Consider the following 23,518-nt stretch of genomic DNA (forward strand, 5'->3'; position numbering starts at 1 on the left):
AGAGATCAGAAATACAAAAGGTTCATATGATACTGGTAAACTGCGGGAGCATTTATGGCAACATCCTCGAATTAGTATATCTCATTAGGTTACAGATACTATTAGAACAGAAAATTGGTCGAAACTGGAAATAAACAGCAACAAAATTCTACATAAAAATGGAATATATATCACAAGAATATGTTAGAAGCCAATAGAACGGGCGAGTCATGCAACCAAAACTTGTGGCCGACACAGGGAATTGTGTGACATTACTCTGAAGGTTCATCCAAAAATTATTTTGAGCAGATAGTCAGAGAACTAATTCATGAGGGTAATATCATGGGCCTCCTAGAAACAGACAGACATGAACTTTTTGAAACTGTTAACAAAGATGAAGTTATCATTAATGGTAAGCCTGTGTCATATCTGTGATTACAGGTGTTGTAAGAAGTGTTAAGAGAGGTAGAAAAACATTTTTGCTTAGCTAAAGAGACAAGATACAAACTTCACAGTATCTCAGAAATCAACTTCAATTGTCCAGTTCTGAAGATGAAGATATGAAGCACAAACAGAAAAATTCAAATGTGCTGTTCAATATGCCTTAGACAAGTACATTCCAGACAAGGTCTGAAGTGACAGGAAAGATCCACAGTGGTGTACCAGTCATGTTAGAAAGTTGCAATTGAAACAAGCAGAGCTTCATTATAGATTTAAGTAATGTGAAAACTTAGCTGACAAACAAAAGCTGAAACAAGTAAAAAAACATAAAGAGAGCAGCGAGAGAAGGGTTCAATAAATTAGACAATAAAATTTTGCTATCCATTCCAATGAATAACCTTAAGAAGTTTTGTTCTTATGTAAAATCAGTAAGCAGATTGAAACCATCTATATAGTCAACTCAGTGCCTGCACTGGCACTGAAATGGAAGATGACAGAAAGAATGGCACAATAGTGAATTTGATCTTCTGAATCTGTTTCATAGCTGAAGATCATAATGTGGTCCCTCATTTCAATGACTGTACAAACACCAAAATGACAGATATTGAAATACGTAACCACCTATTAACCCTCTGCACTCTGTAATGCAGACACCGGGTGTCTCTGTGCACTCTTATTTGGTGAGTGTGCCACAAATCATCTCTCTGTGGAAACAATGAGGCCACTGACCAACAATTAGGGTATACGTTAAAACGAAATGTGCACTTTCACTCAAATACATTTACGTAGGCATTACTCTACAAAACTTTTCTTTGTGTGATATTTATTGAAACTCTTCAGGATAGACTGCTTGCATCATCACTGTACTCTAATTGTTTACATACAAATCACTGTCATCATCAAAATCATTTCATCAAAGTGATCACCACTCTTGTTTTCACTAAAACATTTCTCTAACAACTCAACAATCCCTTCCTCAGAAAGGACTTCATGAAGAACCAACCGTTTCACATCTACTAACTTGAACGTAATAATTACAATCTTTCAACATAAATGTTACGGTTTGACAATGAGTTAACTCAGGCTTCCTTAGATGGCAGTAATATACAGCATTGATGCCTAGCATAGCCATATTCGAGAATGGAGCATGTGATAGCTACAAAACTCTGGGCTGAATGAGGCTCAAGGTAGGAGTGGAAAACAAAATTTGTAATGTCAAGCACCGCTCACTGTTGCAGTTGAAATGGTTAGAATTTGCTCCCTTCCTAACAGCAGTTTGTTGTAGGTCACTGGCAAAATAAACCTAGCGACTCATTTTCAAAAATGATCATAGGATAGACGTACATAATTATAGGCCTGGATCGCTGATGTCAATTCTGTTGTAGAATTATGAAACATGTTTTATGCTCATGTATTATGATGTTTTTGTACAGCAAAGATCTCTGTAAACAGCATTTGGTTTCCACAGACAGACATCCTCAGCTTGCTCCGATTGTCCATGAAATCCAGAGTGCTATACTTTGATGCTCAGGTTGATGCTGTGTTTCTTGCCTTCAGGAAGGCATTCTAAAACAGTTTTGCATTGTTGTTTCATTAAGAAAGAAGAGCTTATTGAGTATCGGACCAGATCTGTGAATGGATTAACAACTTCCTTGCAGTCAGAACATAATATATCATTCTTAACAAAACAAAATTGACAGAGATGAAGGTAATTTCAGGAGTACCCTAAGGAAGTATGATAGGACTGTTACTGTTTAAAACATATACAAATGATCTATTGGATAACATCGGAAGCTCCATGAAGCTGTTTGTAGATGATGCCATTGTCCATAAGAAGATAGAAACATCAGAAGACTGTAATAAACTGCAGGAAGATATGCGGAATATTTATGAATGGTGCAGGGACTGGTAAGTGACTCTGGACATTAATAAATGTAACATATTGTGCATACATAGTAAAATAAATCCATTACAGTGCAAATACACTATTGGTAATAAATCGCCGGAAACAGTAACTACCATAAAATTTTTGAGAGTAACAACCTGGAATGACCACATAAACCAAGCGATAGGAAAACCAAATGCCAGGCTGAGATTTACGGAAAGAATCTTAAGGAAATGTAATTCATCCTCGAAACAAGTAGATTACAAAACATATTTTCAACTGTGTTGAGTACTATTAATCAGACTGGGACCCTTACCAGGGTGGATTAATATGAGAGATAGGCAAGATCCAATGAAGAGTGGTACATTTTGTCACAGGACCCTATTGTCGGTGCAATAACATTACGGATATGCTCAAAAAACTCCAGTAGAATTTGCTCCAGTAGTCTTGTGAAATGATCAGAAAGAGATAATCCGAGAAATTACAGATAATACAGAAGTTTACTGGTAAGTCATTCTTCGCACTCACCAGTCACAAACGGACAGAAAAAGGGGGGAGGGGGGTGGAGCAGGACAAGAGGGGATCTGATAGTGATATCATCTGAAGTACACTCCATCACATAACAATAAGTAGCTTTTGGAGTGTAGATGTAGAACCTTAAGGTTCACACCAAAATCTGTCAATGGAATATCATCATCACACTAACAGCAACAAATTTATGTACATCTGCAGATTCTAAATGAAAAATTGTTTGACAGTTCAATAATTGTCTACAAATGAAAGTATGTGTGAATTAGAAACCTGCTTAAGTTTTCAGATTATTGTCAATGATTTTTAAGGGTCCAAGGCAGAGGTGTAAACTTCAGCTATGAGGTACTATACAAATTGTATGGGAACTTTTAATGTGTTTGTGGTCAGACATTTGGGTTTATTTATCATACTGGAAAAGTTTTACAATATAGACCCATTTACTTTGTTTTTTACAAAATGCTGTCCAATAGGTTTAATGCATCTCTCTGTCCTCTGAAATCAAACAGCTAAAAAATTTTGTACAAGCATTTTCTAGCAGCTGGGCATATTCTTCAATAACTGCATAAGCTCTTCATTCATAGAAAACTGCCTTTTTTTTAATAAAAATCTTCAACTCTTAACAACTACACAAATCACACCAGGAAGGACAAAGACTAAAGGGAAGTTTTTTGAGAATTATTGACACAACAAATAAGTAATCACATTTTAATAATTTAGTAGCTTCTCTGGGCAATGTTACTAGTCCCAGTGTTTGAAGTATAGCACTTGTTTACGTGAAGTGTCTTAGATTAATTTAACTGTGTGTCTGAGTGTACCAAGAGTATATTTCATAGTTTCTTTTGCAAGTGTTGCTTTAGGGTATTTTGTTTACTTGATTTATTATAGCTGTCTGTGGAGATTCATGCAATTTACATTAGTTACATCTCCTATGGACTGGTTAGCTGTAGTGGGATGATTTTAGCATTTCATTGCTCAAAATCAGGTTTTTAAAATTTTCCAGCTTAGCGTAATTTGTGTCGGCCTTTTAGTCCTTCCACATTTTTGTTAATTGTATTTCAAGATGAAAGATGCCAAGTGACAATGCTTGTGTGTAGATTCAGGAAGAGCTTAACATTTCCAAACAGCCAGAAGAAGATTTTCTGCTGCCAATAGGGCTTAGACAACTCAAGAGGTCACCTGCAATCTCTGATATTGTTGTGCCATTTAATGTGTCTGACCCAACCCCTTAGTTTCCACTGCTCATCGAATGGGAATACATGCCTAGGTCATCCATATATGTGTGGGAGGAATAGCAGCAAACAAAGTTTAATAAAAGGTGAAGGCAGTGACTGCTTTGAGAAGGCATTTGAGCTAGCACAGAGTCATCTTATCTGTTGGGACTGGGGCAGAGTTGCCCACAGGTTTTCATGTCACTGGAGGCAAAACATTTCCCCATAAATGTGATTTAGAAATTTTGAGTACATTGTTATCTTGTATAATTTTCTCCTGTTGGTTTATGCAGCGCACATTTAGTATATGTAAATGTTATATACATAAATAAGCTAACAGTGTAATTATAGTAAGATCTGTTTTTACATTCACAGATTTTATGGATTCCTGCCATCTGTGTTATTTTCTGCTGGTGTTGTCATAAGTTCTGTTCTCTCAATTAAGTGTCTTCTTATTGTTAACGTTTTTGGATAGGTAACATTTCCCACATTTTGTAATTTTGAACTACTACCACATGTTTCGATATCGATTCTCAAATCCATCAGTGTGGAAGCTACATCATTTTCCACTTGCACACAACCTGTAAAATAATGCACAACATAAAACTGATGTTTCAGAACCTAAATCATTATGAGTTCGATGATAAATATAAGTGGCATTTTCAGGGGCTCTTTCAGAATGTTTCTACAATGTTTCATATTGGTTGGTTGGTTTATTTGGGGGAGGGGACCAAACAGTGAGGTCATCAGCCCCAAGGAATTGGGGATGGACGGGGAAGGAAGTTGGCTGCCATTTCAAAGGAACCATCTTGGCATTTGCCTGGAGCGATTTAGGGAAATCACGGAACACTTAAATCAGGATGGCTGGATGAGGGTTTGAACCGTAATCCTCTTGAATGCGAGTCCAATGTGGTAACCACTACGGCCTCGCTTGGTAGTTCATCATCTGACTACTCTACACAACAATACATTATTTTTGCAGATTTGCGATACTTTTTGCCGTTGGTGAATGGACCACTCATTAATGGCCCATGATCACTGCCATGCATTATATGTGGCCATAAACATATGCAACTTACAAGAGCGTCTTTAACTGCTTTAGAATAAATCAGTGATGGATATAATGACAACCAGTTCAACTGAAATGTTCTCTCTATGCCATCTATGTCATTCCTGAAATTATAATTTTTGTCTGGTTGCCATGGATTCAAAAAAATTTTATACTTTAGGGAATCTTCAATTTCTCTCTTTCTTCCCCCCCTTCTTTGCCATAATTTCTACATTGGTAACACTAACCAGGAGACTAATATCCTTTTCAGCAAAGTACTTGAATTAAGCAGACACACTTGCTAAGTCTGTATTTTCCCCATCAACACACTTACTGATGTTTTCTTAAAGCAGATATTTGAGTTTGACTCACCCTTTTCTTTCAGTATCATCGTAGGTACTAATTTTACATTTTTTAATACCCTCCCTTCCTGTTTTCATTCTTTTATGAGGTACAAATAACTTGTGAATGTCAGTAATTTTTTTCACTTTAATCACTATTCTTTTACGCCTCACAAATCACAAAATTCTAAGTAAACCACATTCATGCATCACTGCTCACTTACAACTCATTGCTGACAATAGAAAAATTGAGACATAACTTCACTAACTACTGACAAGACGCTCATGCCGTACTGATCAGCTGAATTCGTGACAGCAAATTATAGGGATGTTCATGCTTATGTGTGTTACTTATTTCCAGTAGCAACTATGAAATCACGAAATGACGGCTGTTGTACAACAATTACTCAATGACCACCACCTATTGTTAGATCTCGAAGGTCTGCAGTAGTTCTAGTGTCAGTGAATTCCTACTAGTACCGATCAGCGACCATGTAGTAAAAGTGAACATCCCTTCAGCAACTGAAAACAAATATAACACAATATGCTACTTTAAATTATGACCTGACAGTTGTCAACCATTAATTGAATTTTGAAGGAGTAAGTTTTTTAAGAGAGAGTTTTGTCATGTGACTTTTGTTACACCAGTTACCATTTGAGGTTTATGAAGACATAAACATAGTGACTTAGGAACTTGGAGGGTGACTTTTTCAACCCCTAGGAAGGCAACATTTTCAAGATGGAAGTTAGGCACATCATGGAGCCACTTAGGCAGATAACATTCAGGGCTGGAAAGAAAGCCAATGTGTACTCGGTATGTCTGCTGGGGGCCCTCATCTGAGATGCGGAGGCATCCTTGCCAGCAGCTATCAAGCATGCACGGTGCTGTTGTCTGCAAGTTGGGGCTCACATCTGCACCGATGATGCCTGGTGTTTGGGTTCTGAGGCGATCCTCAGTTGTTACAGGCAGCTGGCAGAGGTGGTGAAGACTGCTGGCCTCACACGTGGGGCACAAGCAGAGGTCACAATTTGCAGCATCGTTCCTGGAGTTGATTGGGGTCCTTTGATTTTGGACCCAAGTATAGGGTCTTGACCAAACATGTTGTCGACTCTGTGACGACCTTGGCTGCAGATTTCTAGACCTGCATTATATTTTGGAGATTTGTAAGACTCCCCTTAATAGGTCAGAGGTGTATTACACAAAAGAAGCAGCTACGTGGGTAGCATAGTACTTGTGGAGTGCATGTGAGGGTTTTTTTTTTTTTTTTTTTTTCCCGATTAGTCTAACGTTTCTGACATGTGAGTGTGAATCTGGGTTATTTTGGTTTATTCCTCCAAACGACGTTCCACTTCTTTATGAAGTGACTTACTTGGAATTTGCAGCCACTCTTCTTTACTGGATAGCAGGCTGCAGGAAACCCTCTTGACTTCTTCTCCATTGAATAACGCTAGGTACAAGAATTTTTAGACTATTTCTACTTATGAAATAAGTAGACATACAAACTTTGCTTTTCGTCAATTAAAGATGTATTTGACTTTCATACACAATAAAACTCTCACTTTCAACATAAATATATAACTTACGTCCCTCGTACAGTTGAATGTAAGAAACAAATTAAATTACAGTTAAAAGAAAGTTGGCTTTGATACCATAACTTTTTTTAACATAAATCAGAAAATAAGTCTTGCCTATAGCAAGGTTACGTCAAGAGTTTTCAAGAGTTATTTTTCAACTGTCTTTGTTTTAATAACAATAGTCAATGGCCCAATAAGCACAGTGCTGCATATAAACTACATGGTTCTTCCTTACACACTCATTAAAACATCTATGGATTGCCCGGCAGGTACTTGTCGGTGCCATTCGTCCACCGCATCTACTTTGTTCCCATGACTGATTTTAAAACTGCACACACAAACATGTGATGCGCAATAGGTAGGATTTTACATTCCACACTGATATCCAGAACATCGTGCGTTTGAGATGGTAGAAGGCTGAGTGGTTCTAGAATTTACACAGAAATTCCCGAATCACTACACTAGACTACACGAGAATGAGAACTGTTTTAAATACTTAAAATGGCGGTGTTTTCCTTACTTGAACAGCATGCAATCATTCGTTTTCTGAATTTGAGTGGTGTGAAACCAATTGAAATTCATCGACAGTTGAAGGAGACATGTGGTGATGGAGTTATGGATGTCTCGAAAGTGCGTTCGTGGGTGCGACAGTTTAATGAAGGCAGAACATCGTGTGACAACAAACTGAAACAACCTCGGGCTCGCACAAGCCGGTCTGACGACATGATCGAGAAAGTGGAGAGAATTGTTTTGGGGGATCGCCGAATGACTGTTGAACAGATCGCCTCCAGAGTTGGCATTTCTGTGGGTTCTGTGCACACAATCCTGCATGACGACCTGAAAATGGGAAAAGTGTCATCCAGGTGGGTGCCACGAATGCTGACGGATGACCACATGGCTGCCCATGTGGCATGTTGCCAAGCAATGTTGACGCGCAATGACAGCATGAATGGGACTTTCTTTTCGTCGGTTGTGACAATGGATGAGACGTGGATGCCATTTTTCAATCCAGAAACAAAGCGCCAGTCAACTCAATGGAAGCACACAGATTCACCGCCACCAAAAAAATTTCGGGTAACCGCCAGTGCTGAAAAAATGATGGAGTCCATGTTCTGGGACAGCGAGGGCGTAATCCTTACCCATTGCGTTCCAAAGGGCACTACGGTAACAGGTGCATCCTACGAAAATGATTTGAAGAACAAATTCCTTCCTGCACTGCAACAAAAACGTCCAGGAAGGGCTGCGCGTGTGCTGTTTCACCAAGACAACGCACCCGCACATCAAGCTAACGTTACGCAACAGCTTCTTCGTGATAACAACTTTGAAGTGATTCCTCATGCTCCCTACTCACCTGACCTGGCTCCTAGTGACTTTTGGCTTTTTCCAACAATGAAAGACACTCTCCGTGGTCGCACATTCACCAGCCATGCTGCTATTGCTTCAGCGATTTTCCAGTGGTCAAAACAGACTCCTAAAGAAGCCTACGCCGCTGCCATGGTATCATGGCGTCAGCGTTGTGAAAAATGTGTACGTCTGCAGGGCAATTACGTCTAGAAGTAATGTCAGTTTCATCGATTTCGTGTGAGTAGTTAATTAGAAAAAAAATCGGAGGCCTTAGAACTTGAATGCACCTCGTAGTTTGAAGTGTTCTCATGAACACTTGCCAGTTGATGGGAAGCAAACAGCATTCAGAGTAAAGACACTTCAACTGTCATAACTTTATCAGTAATCTGTCGAAGTATTAGTAATAAAGTTCCCATATTTACTGCTCTCCAGGAAAGTTCTCATGCTCAAATTATTCTTGGGACTGAAAGCTGGCTGAAACCCCAAGTGGAACGCTCCGAGATATTTAGCGAGTTGTGGAACACATACTGGAAAGACAGATTGGAAAGACAGATTAGAGACCATAGGAGAGGGAGTGTTCATTGCAGTCGTCAAAAACTCTCTCTCATTTAAAGGTGAAGTTGAGTGTCGTTCTAGAGCCATCCAAAGGAAGTCTGTCATCAGGTACAGTGTCTGTATGATGATCATGTAATTTCTTCATTCAATAGTTGATCAGAACCTCTTTCAGACTTATCCATGCATGATAAGTTGACTTCCACATATCAAATTTTATGTATACGCCATCTGCCCATTTTGCATTAAGACGTTCTTACTACTCTCTTATCATAAAGAATTCAACAAGAATTTTGTCTTCTTTCCCTACACAGGAAAAATACTCTATCGTTGACAACGTCACATCTGTCATCTACTCAATTTACATTACGTATCCATAGCTTTCTCAACCAGAAGACTTCTGGTTGCCTTATTCTCAGCTTTGAAACCATTAATTTTGTATTGTGACCAAAATGTCTAAAGGATGTTATGTATCTAACCAATGAACAAAAATTAAGTTACAGGACACAATGAATGTTTTACAAGTATAGTCATGTCCATAAGTTAAGGGATTTTTTAGATACATGAAAAACACACTGTATCATGACTATACACGGTAGACTAAATTATGGCGGAACACAATCAAAACTTATGTCATTGTAAGAATGTTTAGTACACTTGCAACGGTCTATATAAGGCTGTGCCAACACTACCTCCTGGACCATGGACACCCGTAAGTGCTTGTCAACTCACCTGTGGGCAGAAGCAGGTAGTAGTAGTCGTATAGGCTACCTGCCACATAGGCTACCCTGTTCTCATCTTGTTCTGCCACCTGGCTGAGCCATTTGCCTACCCCTGTTCACAAGCACTCATCTGAAACATATGCTTGTATATGCTACCACAGGCTTCCTGATTGATCAAAAGTTAGCTTTTTGCACACAGCTCCCCACCTGCTCCCAAAGGTGCCAGATGCTCACAGATAGGCACTCTAGTTAGAACACAGGGTCCATTTGGGTGAGGGCCATGGTTACATCTTATATTCCTATAGTTGTGCCACCTGTCACAAAGTTATCATGGCACCTTTTATTGCAAACATTATTTACATGCCTTGTATCATTTATCAGATCTTAAAGATCCCTCAACCTACACAATAATATAAATATTACATTGTATTCATTTTTATAATAGATCAGCTCAGTGACTCCCAAGATTTTTTAATGAGGATAAAGAACTGTCAAAACCTCATACAAAGTGGTCAAAATAGTGCGACAGGCTCTTGGCTGCAAAGCAACTTTTCTTTCTTTTGCTTTTCTTTTCTGGACAATCGAATTATTCTCACACAGTGACTGACAAAGTCAGTAGCTGGTTTTGCTGCTTCCCTGGGATGTGACAGTGCACAAGGCAAAGAAGAGAGTAGTGGACCTAATTTTCACTGTGTGACACATTCAATGTCACTCTCCAGACCCCACTTGGTGGTAACATTTATTTCATACAGGCAGTTGTCAACTCTATAGGCCAACATTTATACAGCTATATTGCCAAAAATGTACATATGCAACAATATATAACATAAAACTAAAGAACAAAGCAACCTTCACCCCAGATACTGAGAACACATCTGCACATACCTCTCACAGCTGATTTGCTAATTTCAGGTGGGACAACGCGATGAACTTGAGATGGAGACGGTGGTGGAGGCCTAGTCACTGTAACTGCTGCTGAATGAGCAGGTCGCAAGGATGGTGCTGTTGTGCATACCTAAAAATCCACAAAAGAATAATTAGACATGTTTACTCTTTGATATGTATGTGCAAAAATACTTCTGCTTCAATTAATTTGAACTTAAACACACATTTTACAATGGCTTATATTTTTAAGTATGCTGTAAATAAGGAAAGCACAGCAATAGTTTCAGAGTACTGGATATCATTAGAAGAGAGAGACACATACCATTCACTATGAATGATGTGTACTAGGGGTCATGCATATACCAATATCAAGGAGAAGCTTTGGAGACATGTAACAAGTTCTGAAATACATTAGTTATACGATCGGCTAAATGAAACTGCTTCTGGCATTATATGAACTTGTATATGGCATTAATGGAAGTTCTACTTAGATAGTAGCAAAGGAATCTGATCTGCCTGCACATACACTTAAAATTTTAAATTAAAATCTCTACCCAGAATGTAGGAAAAGGTACCATAGTGTTAAAACAGTCTTTCTTCTCAATACATATAATTCAGTTACTGTTTGTGCACTCATACTCAAATATGTAAGTAAAAGAACGCTTATAAAAAAAATCATCCATGTATTTTATCTACTGTTTCGCTAGAGATACTGTTCTGTTCAGTATTAACATGGTTTTGTAGTCTCTAGCCATTGACTGGATTAAGCTATAAAAGGCACACCTAATAAAGAATGGTAATATTTTACTTATAAATTGGGCAGGATTCCCAATGTTTCACTTACACAAAGTGTAATATGGATATTTTTCCCCGGCCGAAATACAAATGTCACTCGAAATTGTGGGGAATGTCTCCCTTGGCCCTAATTGACAAGTAAAAGTTAATTTAAAAACAAAATTTTCACTACTCTGAACCAGATACACCAGCAAAGAGAAAGTCTGCTAGACTATGAATGTAAAAATACATTCGATCATTGAAAAACTTTCCACATGGTGAATGATTATTAAACACACAAATTACATTTATCCTCACTTCAGCACATTAAGCGCTATTCTTAATTTTCCTATACTAAATCAGTGAATTATCCTGTAGGAGCAAAACTGAATGTCTGCAAAACATGAAAGCATATTTGTCAGCAGGACACAATAACATGCCTGACAAAAAGGAGAGGTGAAGCACCTAGTAGAGGAGGAGGAGGAGGAGGAGGAGGAGGAGGAGGAGGGAACAAAATGAAACTTCATGGGTTGAGAATCTGTGTGATGTTATTGCAGTGATTACAAAATAGAGTCAAATATTCAAAGAGTATGAACCCGCTTATCAGTAATGTGGCACATGCTCCCGGATGCATACACCAATTCTGTTACAAAGGGTGGCATTGAATCATTTTATCTGTTCCGGAGGCAAGATGTCTGACAACTGTTGGAAATGGTCCTTGATATTCTGGATACAGCACAGAGATGGAGTTGACATCTGAGCTAGTCCCACACATGTCATACTAGGGACATATTAAGGGGTCTTTCTGGCCATGAGAGTACCTCAACATTATGCAGACAGTTCATATACACACAATGTAGTGATTCGAGAATTTCTGTGTGAATTCTAGAACCACTCAGCCTTCTACCATCTCGAACATACAATATTCTAAATATGAGAGTGGGATGGTAGAATCCTACCCACTGTGCCTCACATGTTTGTGTGAGCAGGTTTAAAGTCAGTCGCGAGAAGAAAGTAGACGCGGCGGTCAAACAGCACCGACAAGTATCTGTCGGGCAATCCATAGAGGTTTTAGTGCATGTGTAAGGAAGAACCACGGAGTTTTTACTCTGCTATGTGCTTATTGTGTCATTTACTTTTGTTATGTTGAACAAGAACAGTTGAAAAAGCACTCTTATAGACTCTGGAGTCAGCCTTGGTAGAGGCAAGACATATTTTCTCATTCATTTTAAGAAAGTCATGGTAGTCAAGACAACTTTCTTTTAACTGTAACTCATTTTGTGTCTAATGTTTGATGGTACGAAGTACTTACAGAAAGTTGCATATGTACGTTGAAAGTGTGAATTATGTTGTGCATGAAAGTCAAATGCATTGTTAACTGTCGAAAAGGAAAGTTTGTATGTCTACTTTCACACTAAGACGTCACAGAATGTTAGAACATGTCCACCTTTGTGAAAGGACTGAGAAAATAGGAATTTTAAGTCAAATACAAGGAACCAAACTGTTGTGTTTTATCATAGCAACCAAACATAATAAGACAAGGAAATTACGCCAAGACATTGGAATATGTTTAAGTATCCAATGGAGCTTAATTTGAAGGGAAAGACTGTGAAGAAATGAAAAACTCAACGACAAAAATAGTAAAGAAGATTTCAACGTATCTGTCTAAGAAGAAGTACACATAGAACACTCCAACCAATAAGATCCAGTGCGGGGAGTATACAGCTCTCACACACATCGCGGGGATGCAGATGCGGAAACCAACCTACATCCGACGCCACCGGCACCAGCTGCTGTTCACTGGTGGTGACTTCCCTCCACATCCGCTCACCTACGTTACGAGAATTCTGCGCCGGGTGAGTGTGAAACAAAACTTCATTACTTTAGTACGAAGTGGTACAAGATACTGGTGAATGAACTTTTATTGTGTCATTATCATATTTAAAGTTAGTTTTAAATGCTTACTAGGACTAAAGCATACACAAGTATGGAGAATATACAACAAGTTGGGGACACTCAAGAACCAGCTATGGCCATGAAAGTTAGCAAAGAAGTGCCTGACTGGGCTGAGTTGATAAAATTAATCAAAGCTCAGAGTGTGACTCTAGGATTGGTAAATTCTCAATGAAATGCTCAAAGTCTTAAATTAAACTCATCAGATTCACAATTAAATGCCCAGAGTGAAGCTTTAAATGCTCAGAGGGAAACACTAAATATTCAAACGACATATTTAGGTTTTTTAAGTGCCAAGGTCGACTGTCAGAGAGAAGAATTTAGTAATCAACATGAAGATATGGGTGCTTTGAAGACCGAGTTTGACGCTATAAGTACTAAAGTAGAGAATTTAAAAGTAGGTCTAAAAAATGAGTTGACAATCTCTTTGACTTTACCGACCTTAGTCAAAAACAGAATGATACCTTTCAGGATTTGTCAAAAAGGTTGGAACTTTACATTGAGAACAAATGTAATAATGTAGAATCCGAACTTATTGAAAAGTTAGAATCTTTTGAAAAGGAGTACAATATTAAGTATAATGATGTTAGACATGGCTTGTATGCTTTGCAAGAGAGTGTATATAAGCAAAATGAGTTAATGCCAATTATTCAATCACAAATTACAGGTGTCAGTACATGGGCAGACAACACAGAAAGGAATTTCAAAGAGAAAATAGCTAACTCTGATACTACAAATGCAATTTGTTTGGAGGAACAATTTGGGGAAATTATAGATCGAAAAGTTACCAAGAGAATAACATCTGGGAATGTATTGCCTATTCCTTCTTCTGAACTTAATGATACCAGGAAAGGTTTAGAAGACCTGTGGAGAGAATTTAAGCTTATTCAAGACAAAGTAGAAAAAAGGGTAACTTCACCTAATATGGTATTAACTCGTGACGTGGTGAATGATTTACAATGGTGAGCTCACCAGAGTTATCTAGAAAATTCCATAAATTTAAGCCAGACGGAGATGTACATTCAACCCATTTCTTAAAAAGGATTAACCAAGCATTACCAAAAAATTGGGAAGATTCTAAGAAGATCAAATTTACTGTGGCATACCTTCTCAGAGAAGCCTCAGAATGGCGTGCAGTAAATATTGACAGTTTTTTCACTTGGGAAGATTTTGAAAAGAAATTTAAAGAAAATTACTGGTCTGCCAGTGCACAAGAAAAGTTAATATCAGATCCATGGGATCCGGGCAGAGTCATCTATCCCCTAGGGACGTTAACATTCTGAGTTAATTGGCGGAGTGACGACCATTGGATCCCGAGTTGTTTTTGGTGTTTCTTCCAAAATAGTTTTCCTGCACCAAATTCCTTTAAAATCTAAAACTAACCTATAATCTTATTGCTTACAAAAAAGAAAAAAAACTGAATATGACCATAAAATAGAGAACAACATAGGAGAATCACAAAAAAGTGATATCTAGATGAAATAAACTGAATAGAGTATTATATTAGTTGAAAATATAATATGATGTGACTAGCTGAACAACTGTGATACCATAGTGTATAGATTTTCTATTTTGTATAGAGTATTTTATACCTTTTATGAAATGTGATACTGATGGGAAGGTTCGTATAAATTCTGAAAGGGGTGGGTATTGTAGCTAAAAGCTTGATTTACAATAACAGATAAATCGTGACTAACACAAAACACACATCACACCTTTCAAGCAACCCTCACAAACAAGTGTGCCTGATTCGTCTTTATTTGTCCTTTCCATATGGTTGCTAGGAATTCCTTTGGGAACCTCAAGGGAGAAGTCTATTCTGCGGGAGACAATTTAACACCAAACCTCCTCCGACATCTCATTCAAGTACCTGAGAGGTAGGCATCCTGGGGAAGGGGGATGGTAAGGGTTTCCTGTCTTCGGGACTATCTTCTTTCTCTTCTTCGATGCTAGCAAACACATCTATGTTTTCCTTTCTTACTTCTCATCTTGAGAGCCTCTCTATCTTTTCCCTCATTCCATATTCATAAAGTTCTATTGCTGAAGTCCTTCCTTATTTCCATGGCTACTAATAACCTACATTTTATCTTCAGATAAGAAGGTCGAAGAATCAGACTACATGAACACACATCCACATATACACAAATATACACTTCTACACAAACATTAAATTACATGACAAAGTCTGTCACGATGTGAGAACTGCCAGGTGCTGTAGGGGAAAAGGTGTGTACATAGGGAATTATGCGCACATATATGGGGAGTTATGACAGTTCTGTATCGAATATACAAAAGGAGAGGTGCCCATACATAACAAACAACTATAAAATAGTAATGAGTAATGGATCAATAATAAAAAGGCACGAGCAACATCAGTGCAATAAAAACTCTAATGAATTGAAGAATAGTGGGACATAAGTAGTATATATAGACATAATATCTATTGAAAATATATAAGTTTTTAAGTAGAGGAGGACTCTAGGGAGTGAATGATGTATTAAAGAATTAATGCAAAGTTTAAAATAGATTTATATCTTTACCAGAAGATAATTAATCATGGTATACATAGAAATGTATATTAGAGTAATGAACTGTGAGGCCTACTCAGAAAGGATAAAGGGGGGGGGGGGTGTACCTGGTATTCACTAAGTACAAAGGGCAGATGCACCTACGTGGAGATAGGACGATCTGTGGCCTAATATTTTTTTATAATATTTCAATGACGACATGTTGTTAAGACATGTCTGATATTTACTGACATTTTTTTCACATTTTCACTTGAAAATGACTCTACAGCCAAAATCAAAATAGTGAAATAAATGAATAATAATAACTTACAGTCAAATAATGGCAATGATTTCATTCAAAATGTATATTATGACTGTGGTCACCAACCACAGAGAAATTATCAGAAAAGACTTCTTAACATTTAAATTTATGTGTGATATTTAAAAAGATCTCTCTTTTCCAGGAAAACTTTTCCTGCTGTTGCCAGTCAGCATTTCATATCCTCTTTATTTCGGTTACTGTCAGTTATATTGCACAATAACAGTAAAATTCTTATATTACTTTAAGTGTCTTTAAATCTAATCTGATGTAATTTAAATATACTCTGTTACCCTAATTTTATCACTGCTGATATCAATCTTGCATCCCCTCCTCAATTGAACTAATCTATCAACGTCTTTCCCATGTCCCCAAGAAGTACAATGTCAACATTGAAATTTTGTAATAATGAAAATTTTATAATTTTATTCTAATTCTCTCTTGTTGTCAGTATAAACCCTATCATACAGTGGTTACAACAATGGATTTGCATTAAAGAAGAGTCTAGTTCAAAGCCCTCTCCATATAATTACTGGCCTGAATAAAATTTTTATTATTAATGCACACACAGTCTTCCTTTCTGTTAAAATTAATGTTACAGTAACTACGATACAAGTCCTACATTCCTGCATTGGATCTTCATTGTAGATCTTTTACCTCAAAAACTTATGGCACTCTTATGCACGAAATTCTATGACATTGTGCAGCTGGACACAAAATATTGTTTCATACATTATTTAAATATTCTGTGAGCAAATTATGGATTACAGTAATGTTGGTGATGAAGTAACTGGAGGTGGGAACAATGTTGTTATATTCCAACAATAATATAATTTGGTAAAGAACTCAAGATTCAACTCAAAGGTCACATGGAATGGCACTGTACCTTGTCCGGCCTAATAATTACAGACGATGAACAAGCTCTTAAATCAAAATATCCACGGGTATGCTGCCGGTCTATAGTGTCCAACGGGCACAATATTTCGGCGAACAAACATGTCGCCATCATCAGGTGAACTGACGGACTGAGCTCCTGTGAACGTGCCGGCACGGAGATCCGTACGCTATGGCTGCTCAGAGGGAACTGGGTTCGGTCACGGCGGCGGCCGATTTAAATACCCTCCGCCCGCGGCGCGCTCCCTCCGCCGTCCGCGCCCAGTGCCACGGTCGCGCGGTGGAACAGATTGCGACGGCGTCTGAGATGACGTCGGTGTGATGGCTCTGTCCGCCGTGGTCGTCACAACTATACGTCTGCTCGATTTACTCTTGATTAACCCGATCGCTGGTTCCCAAGCCTTGCTAAGATTATAGCCACAGTCCCGGTTTATGAGGTCGTCATTGGTGCGAATTTCGATGGCCTCTCTAACAACGCTGTCCCAGTATCTCGACGTCTGTGCCAGAATCCTCGTGCGGTCATACTCCATGGCGTGATTTTCCGACAAACAATGTTCAGCGACCGCCGACTTGCTCGGATACATCAGTCGAGTGTGCCTCTGGTGTTCACGGCATCGATCCTCGACGGTACGCATCGTCTGACCAATATACGACTTGCCACATTGACACGGAATCTGGTACACGCCGGCCTTCCTCAAACCGAGGTCATCTTTGGCGCTCCCCACTAGTGCACGAGTTTTATTTGGAGGACAAAACACAGTTCCGACCCGGTGTTTCTTCAGAATGCGGGCGATTTTCCCCGAGAGTGCGCCTGTGTATGGAATAAATGCAGTGCCTACCTCCTCCCTCGTGACTTCATCCATCTCAACAGGTTGTGCTGCAGTGGTTGGGCGGAGAGCACGTTGAATCTGCCACTCTGAGTACCCATTTTTTCGAAATACAGTTCTCAGATGTTCCAATTCCTGGGGTAGACTCTCTGCGTCAGAGATAGTGCGCGCCCTATGTACTAGAGTTTTAAGTACCCCATTCCTCTGTGAAGGGTGGTGGCAGCTGTCTGCATGCAAATACAGATCAGTGTGCGTAGCCTTCCGATACACCCCATGACCTAGGGTGCCGTCAGCCCTTCTCTTGACCAAGACGTCAAGGAAAGGTAATTTACCCTCACTATGGAGACTGAAACGGAGGGTAAATTACCTTTCCTTGACGTCTTGGTCAAGAGAAGGGCTGACGGCACCCTAGGTCATGGGGTGTATCGGAAGGCTACGCACACTGATCTGTATTTGCATGCAGACAGCTGCCACCACCCTTCACAGAGGAATGGGGTACTTAAAACTCTAGTACATAGGGCGCGCACTATCTCTGACGCAGAGAGTCTACCCCAGGAATTGGAACATCTGAGAACTGTATTTCGAAAAAATGGGTACTCAGAGTGGCAGATTCAACGTGCTCTCCGCCCAACCACTGCAGCACAACCTGTTGAGATGGATGAAGTCACGAGGGAGGAGGTAGGCACTGCATTTATTCCATACACAGGCGCACTCTCGGGGAAAATCGCCCGCATTCTGAAGAAACACCGGGTCGGAACTGTGTTTTGTCCTCCAAATAAAACTCGTGCACTAGTGGGGAGCGCCAAAGATGACCTCGGTTTGAGGAAGGCCGGCGTGTACCAGATTCCGTGTCAATGTGGCAAGTCGTATATTGGTCAGACGATGCGTACCGTCGAGGATCGATGCCGTGAACACCAGAGGCACACTCGACTGATGTATCCGAGCAAGTCGGCGGTCGCTGAACATTGTTTGTCGGAAAATCACGCCATGGAGTATGACCGCACGAGGATTCTGGCACAGACGTCGAGATACTGGGACAGCGTTGTTAGAGAGGCCATCGAAATTCGCACCAATGACGACCTCATAAACCGGGACTGTGGCTATAATCTTAGCAAGGCTTGGGAACCAGCGATCGGGTTAATCAAGAGTAAATCGAGCAGACGTATAGTTGTGACGACCACGGCGGACAGAGCCATCACACCGACGTCATCTCAGACGCCGTCGCAATCTGTTCCACCGCGCGACCGTGGCGCTGGGCGCGGACGGCGGAGGGAGCGCGCCGCGGGCGGAGGGTATTTAAATCGGCCGCCGCCGTGACCGAACCCAGTTCCCTCTGAGCAGCCATAGTGTACGGATCTCCGTGCCGGCACGTTCACAGGAGCTCAGTCCGTCAGTTCACCTGATGATGGCGACATGTTTGTTCGCCGAAATATTGTGCCCGTTGGACACTATAGACCAGCAGCATACCCGTGGATATGTTGATTATCAAATACGCCGGGAGAAACTCAAGAATCACAAGCTCTTAAATCAATTACTAGTCAATATACAGTATAACAGTTGAATCTGAACTATGATAGCCTTTTACATTTTCCTCATCCACAGCATTTCTGATATCATATCCAAAGTTTCCCACTGAGGAATCATGCTTTAGTTTTAGTACTGCCTTTGAATTAAAATTCCCAGATATCATTTTGTAATTTTATATGGTGTCTGTGGTATGGGAAACTTACCAGAGATGTAGGTGATGGTGGGACTGTTTTAGATGCAGATTCATGTTGAGTGTCAGCATGCACTGTCCCGGGATAGGAACGAGATGGCAGAAGAAGTGGGTGTAGTCCGTCTGCTAATGGTGGAGTGCTTCCTTGTCCAAACATTTCTTCAGGAATTGCTTCACAGCTTACACGGCTATCAAAACCGTGTGATTTGGCTGACTGACTGAAAAAATAGATGTACCTAAGAAGTAATTTTGTTATTTATTTGACCAATGTTTTTTTCTAGAAACAATAATTTAAGTTCATTTAACAGTTATAAAGAAAAAATCACAACCAAACTGCTACCACTCACATTTTCCTCATAAGCAGATATGCAAACTCACCTAGCATCTTTGTTGAAAGTCTGTTTCACATTTTTTGGGTTTTCAGATTTCATTTCCATGTCCTGAGCATTGTCATGCTCCTGTCTATTTTCTTTTAAAAATGGAATCTTCCAGTTAGCACTCATTTCTGGGCTCGAATTTGAGCGGCGAACAGGATTTCTTGCCTTACTTGCTTCTAGAAGACAGTAATTTTAGTTACAAAATTGAAAATACAAGGTCAAAAGAACAACTTCTAGTAACACTTAAGGAGAGGAAACAAGAGAGCAATTAACTGAGCACTTCCATGACTTATCCCAGTGACTACAGAAAACCATGAGGAATCATGCAACTCTTCTTTGAATCTTTCGTATTTCTTCCATTAATCCAATATGGTATAGTCATAGGCCAACAAATGATGCTCAAGAATTTGTCAAGCAAGGTTTTCGTATACAACCTCTTTTTTTCATGAACTACTGGTCCCTAGTATTTCTACAATAAATGCAAGTCTGGCATCTGCTTTCCCCATGGCAGGATTTACACAAATCACCAACTGGATAGTCAAACTATATCGGACATCTACTGTAATTATGTGTATTTCATTACACTGACAAGGGAACCTCCCCATCGCACCCCCCTCTGATTTAGTTATAAGTTGGCACAGTGGATAGGCCTTGAAAAACTGAACACAGATCAATCGAGAAAACAGGAAGAAGTTGTGTGGAACTATGAAAAAAATAAGCAAAATATGCAAACTGAGTAGTCCATGCACAACATAGGCAACATCAAGGATAGCACGAGCTCAGGAGCGCCCCGTGGTTAGCGTGAGCAGTTGCGGAACGAGAGGTCCTTTGTTCAAGTCTTCCCTCGAAAGAAAAGTTTATTTTTTTTTACTTTTGCAAAGTTATGATCTGTCTGTTCGTTCATTGACATCTCTGTTCACAGTAATAAGTTTAGTGTCTGTGTTTTGCGACCGCACCACAAAACCGTGCAATTAGTAGACGAAAGGACGTGCCTCTCCAACGGGAACCGCAAACATTTGATCGCAAGGTCATAGGTCAACCAAATCCTCCACAGGAAACCACGTCTGATATATTCTATACAACACTGGTGACGGCATGTGCGTCACATGACAGGAATATGTTGTCGACCCACCTAACTTGTACACTTGGCGAATGGGTAAAAAGAGTCCTCTACCTTGCCCGATTTAGGTTTTCTTGTGGATGTGATGATCACTCCCAAAAAAAGTGATGAAAACATAAGTGTTTGTCACATAAACTGCAACAAATGAATGCAACAGTTTCACAGTCACACAGTTTTCCCTGTGCTCTGTCAAAACATATGTTTTTAAGGTTTTCAAATTTTTCTGTGTGCGGACGGACGGACAGAGAATAATTGCCTGAAAAGAAAAACTTAAACTTTTCTTGAACCAAGAACCTCTCGTTCCACAGCTGCTCACGCTAACCACAGGACCACGGCGCTCCTGAGCTCACACTCTCCTTGATGTTGCATATGATGCGCATGGACTACTCAGTTTGTATATTTTGCTTATTTTTTTTTCATTGTTCCACACAACTTCTTCCTGTTTTCTCAATTGATCTGTGTTCAGTTTTTCAAGGCCTATCCATTGTGCCAACTTATAACTAAATCTGAAGGGGGTGCGATGGGGGGGTTCCCTTGTGAGTTATGCTTAGAGTCAGCTGCCAATTTTTGCACCAGATGGTGATCATTTGCAAGGCTCTCTACAATTCAAAACTTTAACAGTATTTATTTCAACAAAAGAATTTTCCAGTTAGCACTCATCATCTGTGAACAGCGTAACAAGGATGATATAGTTCTCATAAAATCCTGTTGGGTAAATTTAGATGACTGTCCATTCACCAGCTATATTGTATATCTTGCATGGGGATCATGAGAATAAGTAAAGAGAGGTCAGAGAATATGAAAAGGCATATAGACAATCATTTTTCCCCTAGATCAATATGAAAATGGAATAGGACATGGAACCCTCTGCCATGCACTGTACAGTTGTTTGCCGAGTACACAGTACAATGAGTATAATGTGTAGATGTTGGTGTTGCAGGTATTTCAATATGCTCCCATGACAATGTAAAGCTGTTGGCGAAAGTCTAAAAGTTTAAAAATTAAGTTGTAATCTTTTTCCTGGCAAATCCTCTGTGCCCTGCAGGAATACTTGAAAGTCCATTTAGTTTTTCAAGGGGATGTAAATCACAGAAATGAATACAACTTTAGGCTTGATTTGTTGTGAGTTATACCTTAAAGTAAGTGTGTTTCAGTAAGTGTAATTTCAGCTCTCTGAGACTGCAGACATGTGCAAGTTGCATTTGTGTGTGTGTGTGTGTGTGTGTGTGTGTGTGTGCTGCTGACAAAGGCCTTAATGGCCGAAAGCTATGAACATGTGAATCTTTTTATTGTGCCTATCGCGACTTAGCATCTCCGCTATATAGTGAGTAGCAACTTTCCTTCTCTGGTATTGTTATAACTTAAAGTAAGTAAAACATATTGGGAAATGTAAATCTGTTCATGTCAAGAGTATAAATGATTATTTATTTGATACAGCCATCCTGACTTGCGGCTTCTATAGTTTTTTCCAGGTAAGCCAAGCTCAACACCTCTGCTTGTACTGACTACTGATAAATTAACCCTAGGATGCCTAAAATTTTTTTAATAACATGGATGCCAAAGAGGTGGTTCGGTAAATCCAGTGGGATTAAAGCGTTCTACAGATAACAAAATTACAACTTTCTAAAAGGTGTATGTATTTTAACTAAGGTAGTATCTTATAATACATGTTGTTAATAGTTATAATTATTAAGCCGAGTCAATTAAAATTAGCATATTACAATACAAAATACAAATGTGTTGATATCTTACAAGAACTAATCAACTTAAGGTAGGAAAGACACTTCACAATTCTTTCTGAATGTGCGTTACATACATGATTATGACACTGTCCACTATACTGTTTTGGTTTACTTAGTTTTTTTATACTTCTGCTTCTCCGTTTTTGCTTCTTTTACACAAACATAACACTGACCTCTTCCTGCAGGAGGCTGATCTGTATCTGCTGTAGCTTCTTTGATTTTAGTTTGTAGAATACTTTCCACTGACTCAACAATTTGGTTATGTAACTTTCTTACATTAGTACTTCTTTGTGCTGCCTATGGTTTCACAAGTTTCGACCCAGATTGCAGAAGGAAAAAAAAAGTTTCTGTTTGTTGTGTTTCTTGTCATTTGATCCTGGATGTTGCTGGATGAATATTGTGTTTGCATTGACAGCACAGGTATTGATGAGAGAGAAAATGCTGACAGAACCATCTTTCTGTTCCCTCCATGCAGGTGCACATACAAGCCATTTGATAAATAGTATCAATTCCACCTTTAATGAAACTACAACATGGATTTATGTGGGTTTTATTCTACTCTCCTCATTCAGTGCCTTTGTTGGTGCACTGATGGTAACATCAGCAAGTGTTTTTTGGTCTTGTTCTTCCTACGTAGGATATTGAAGTAACTAGGGGCCTACCTGTTGTTGGGTCTGTGAACAAGAACACTGATGAATATAGCTCTCAATTTTGTGTGTTCTTTATTGTGTCTGGAATATGCTTCCTGACTGACTGAAGAGTTCTTACTGTAGTAGC

At 39.3% G+C, this 23,518-nt stretch overlaps 1 protein-coding gene across 2 annotated transcripts in view; it reads right to left on the reverse strand.

The window, feature by feature from the left end:
• Positions 1-23,518, reverse strand: part of LOC126162738 (tuberin) — a 342,768-nt gene that overhangs the window by 62,543 nt on the left and 256,707 nt on the right. Inside the window, exons 23-25 of one of the 2 annotated variants that reach the window (XM_049919411.1) lie at positions 19,881-20,052; positions 19,516-19,720; positions 10,512-10,641 (exon numbers count right to left, since the gene is read on the reverse strand). In XM_049919411.1, the coding sequence (XP_049775368.1) occupies positions 10,512-10,641; positions 19,516-19,720; positions 19,881-20,052 (507 nt within the window). Of the gene's footprint in view, positions 1-10,511; positions 10,642-19,515; positions 19,721-19,880; positions 20,056-23,518 lie in introns of both variants that reach the window. The other variant, XM_049919410.1, reaches the window with a different exon arrangement.

Source organism: Schistocerca cancellata, chromosome 2 (genome assembly GCF_023864275.1).
Source record: "Schistocerca cancellata isolate TAMUIC-IGC-003103 chromosome 2, iqSchCanc2.1, whole genome shotgun sequence".
Taxonomy (NCBI): Eukaryota; Metazoa; Arthropoda; class Insecta; order Orthoptera; family Acrididae; genus Schistocerca; species Schistocerca cancellata.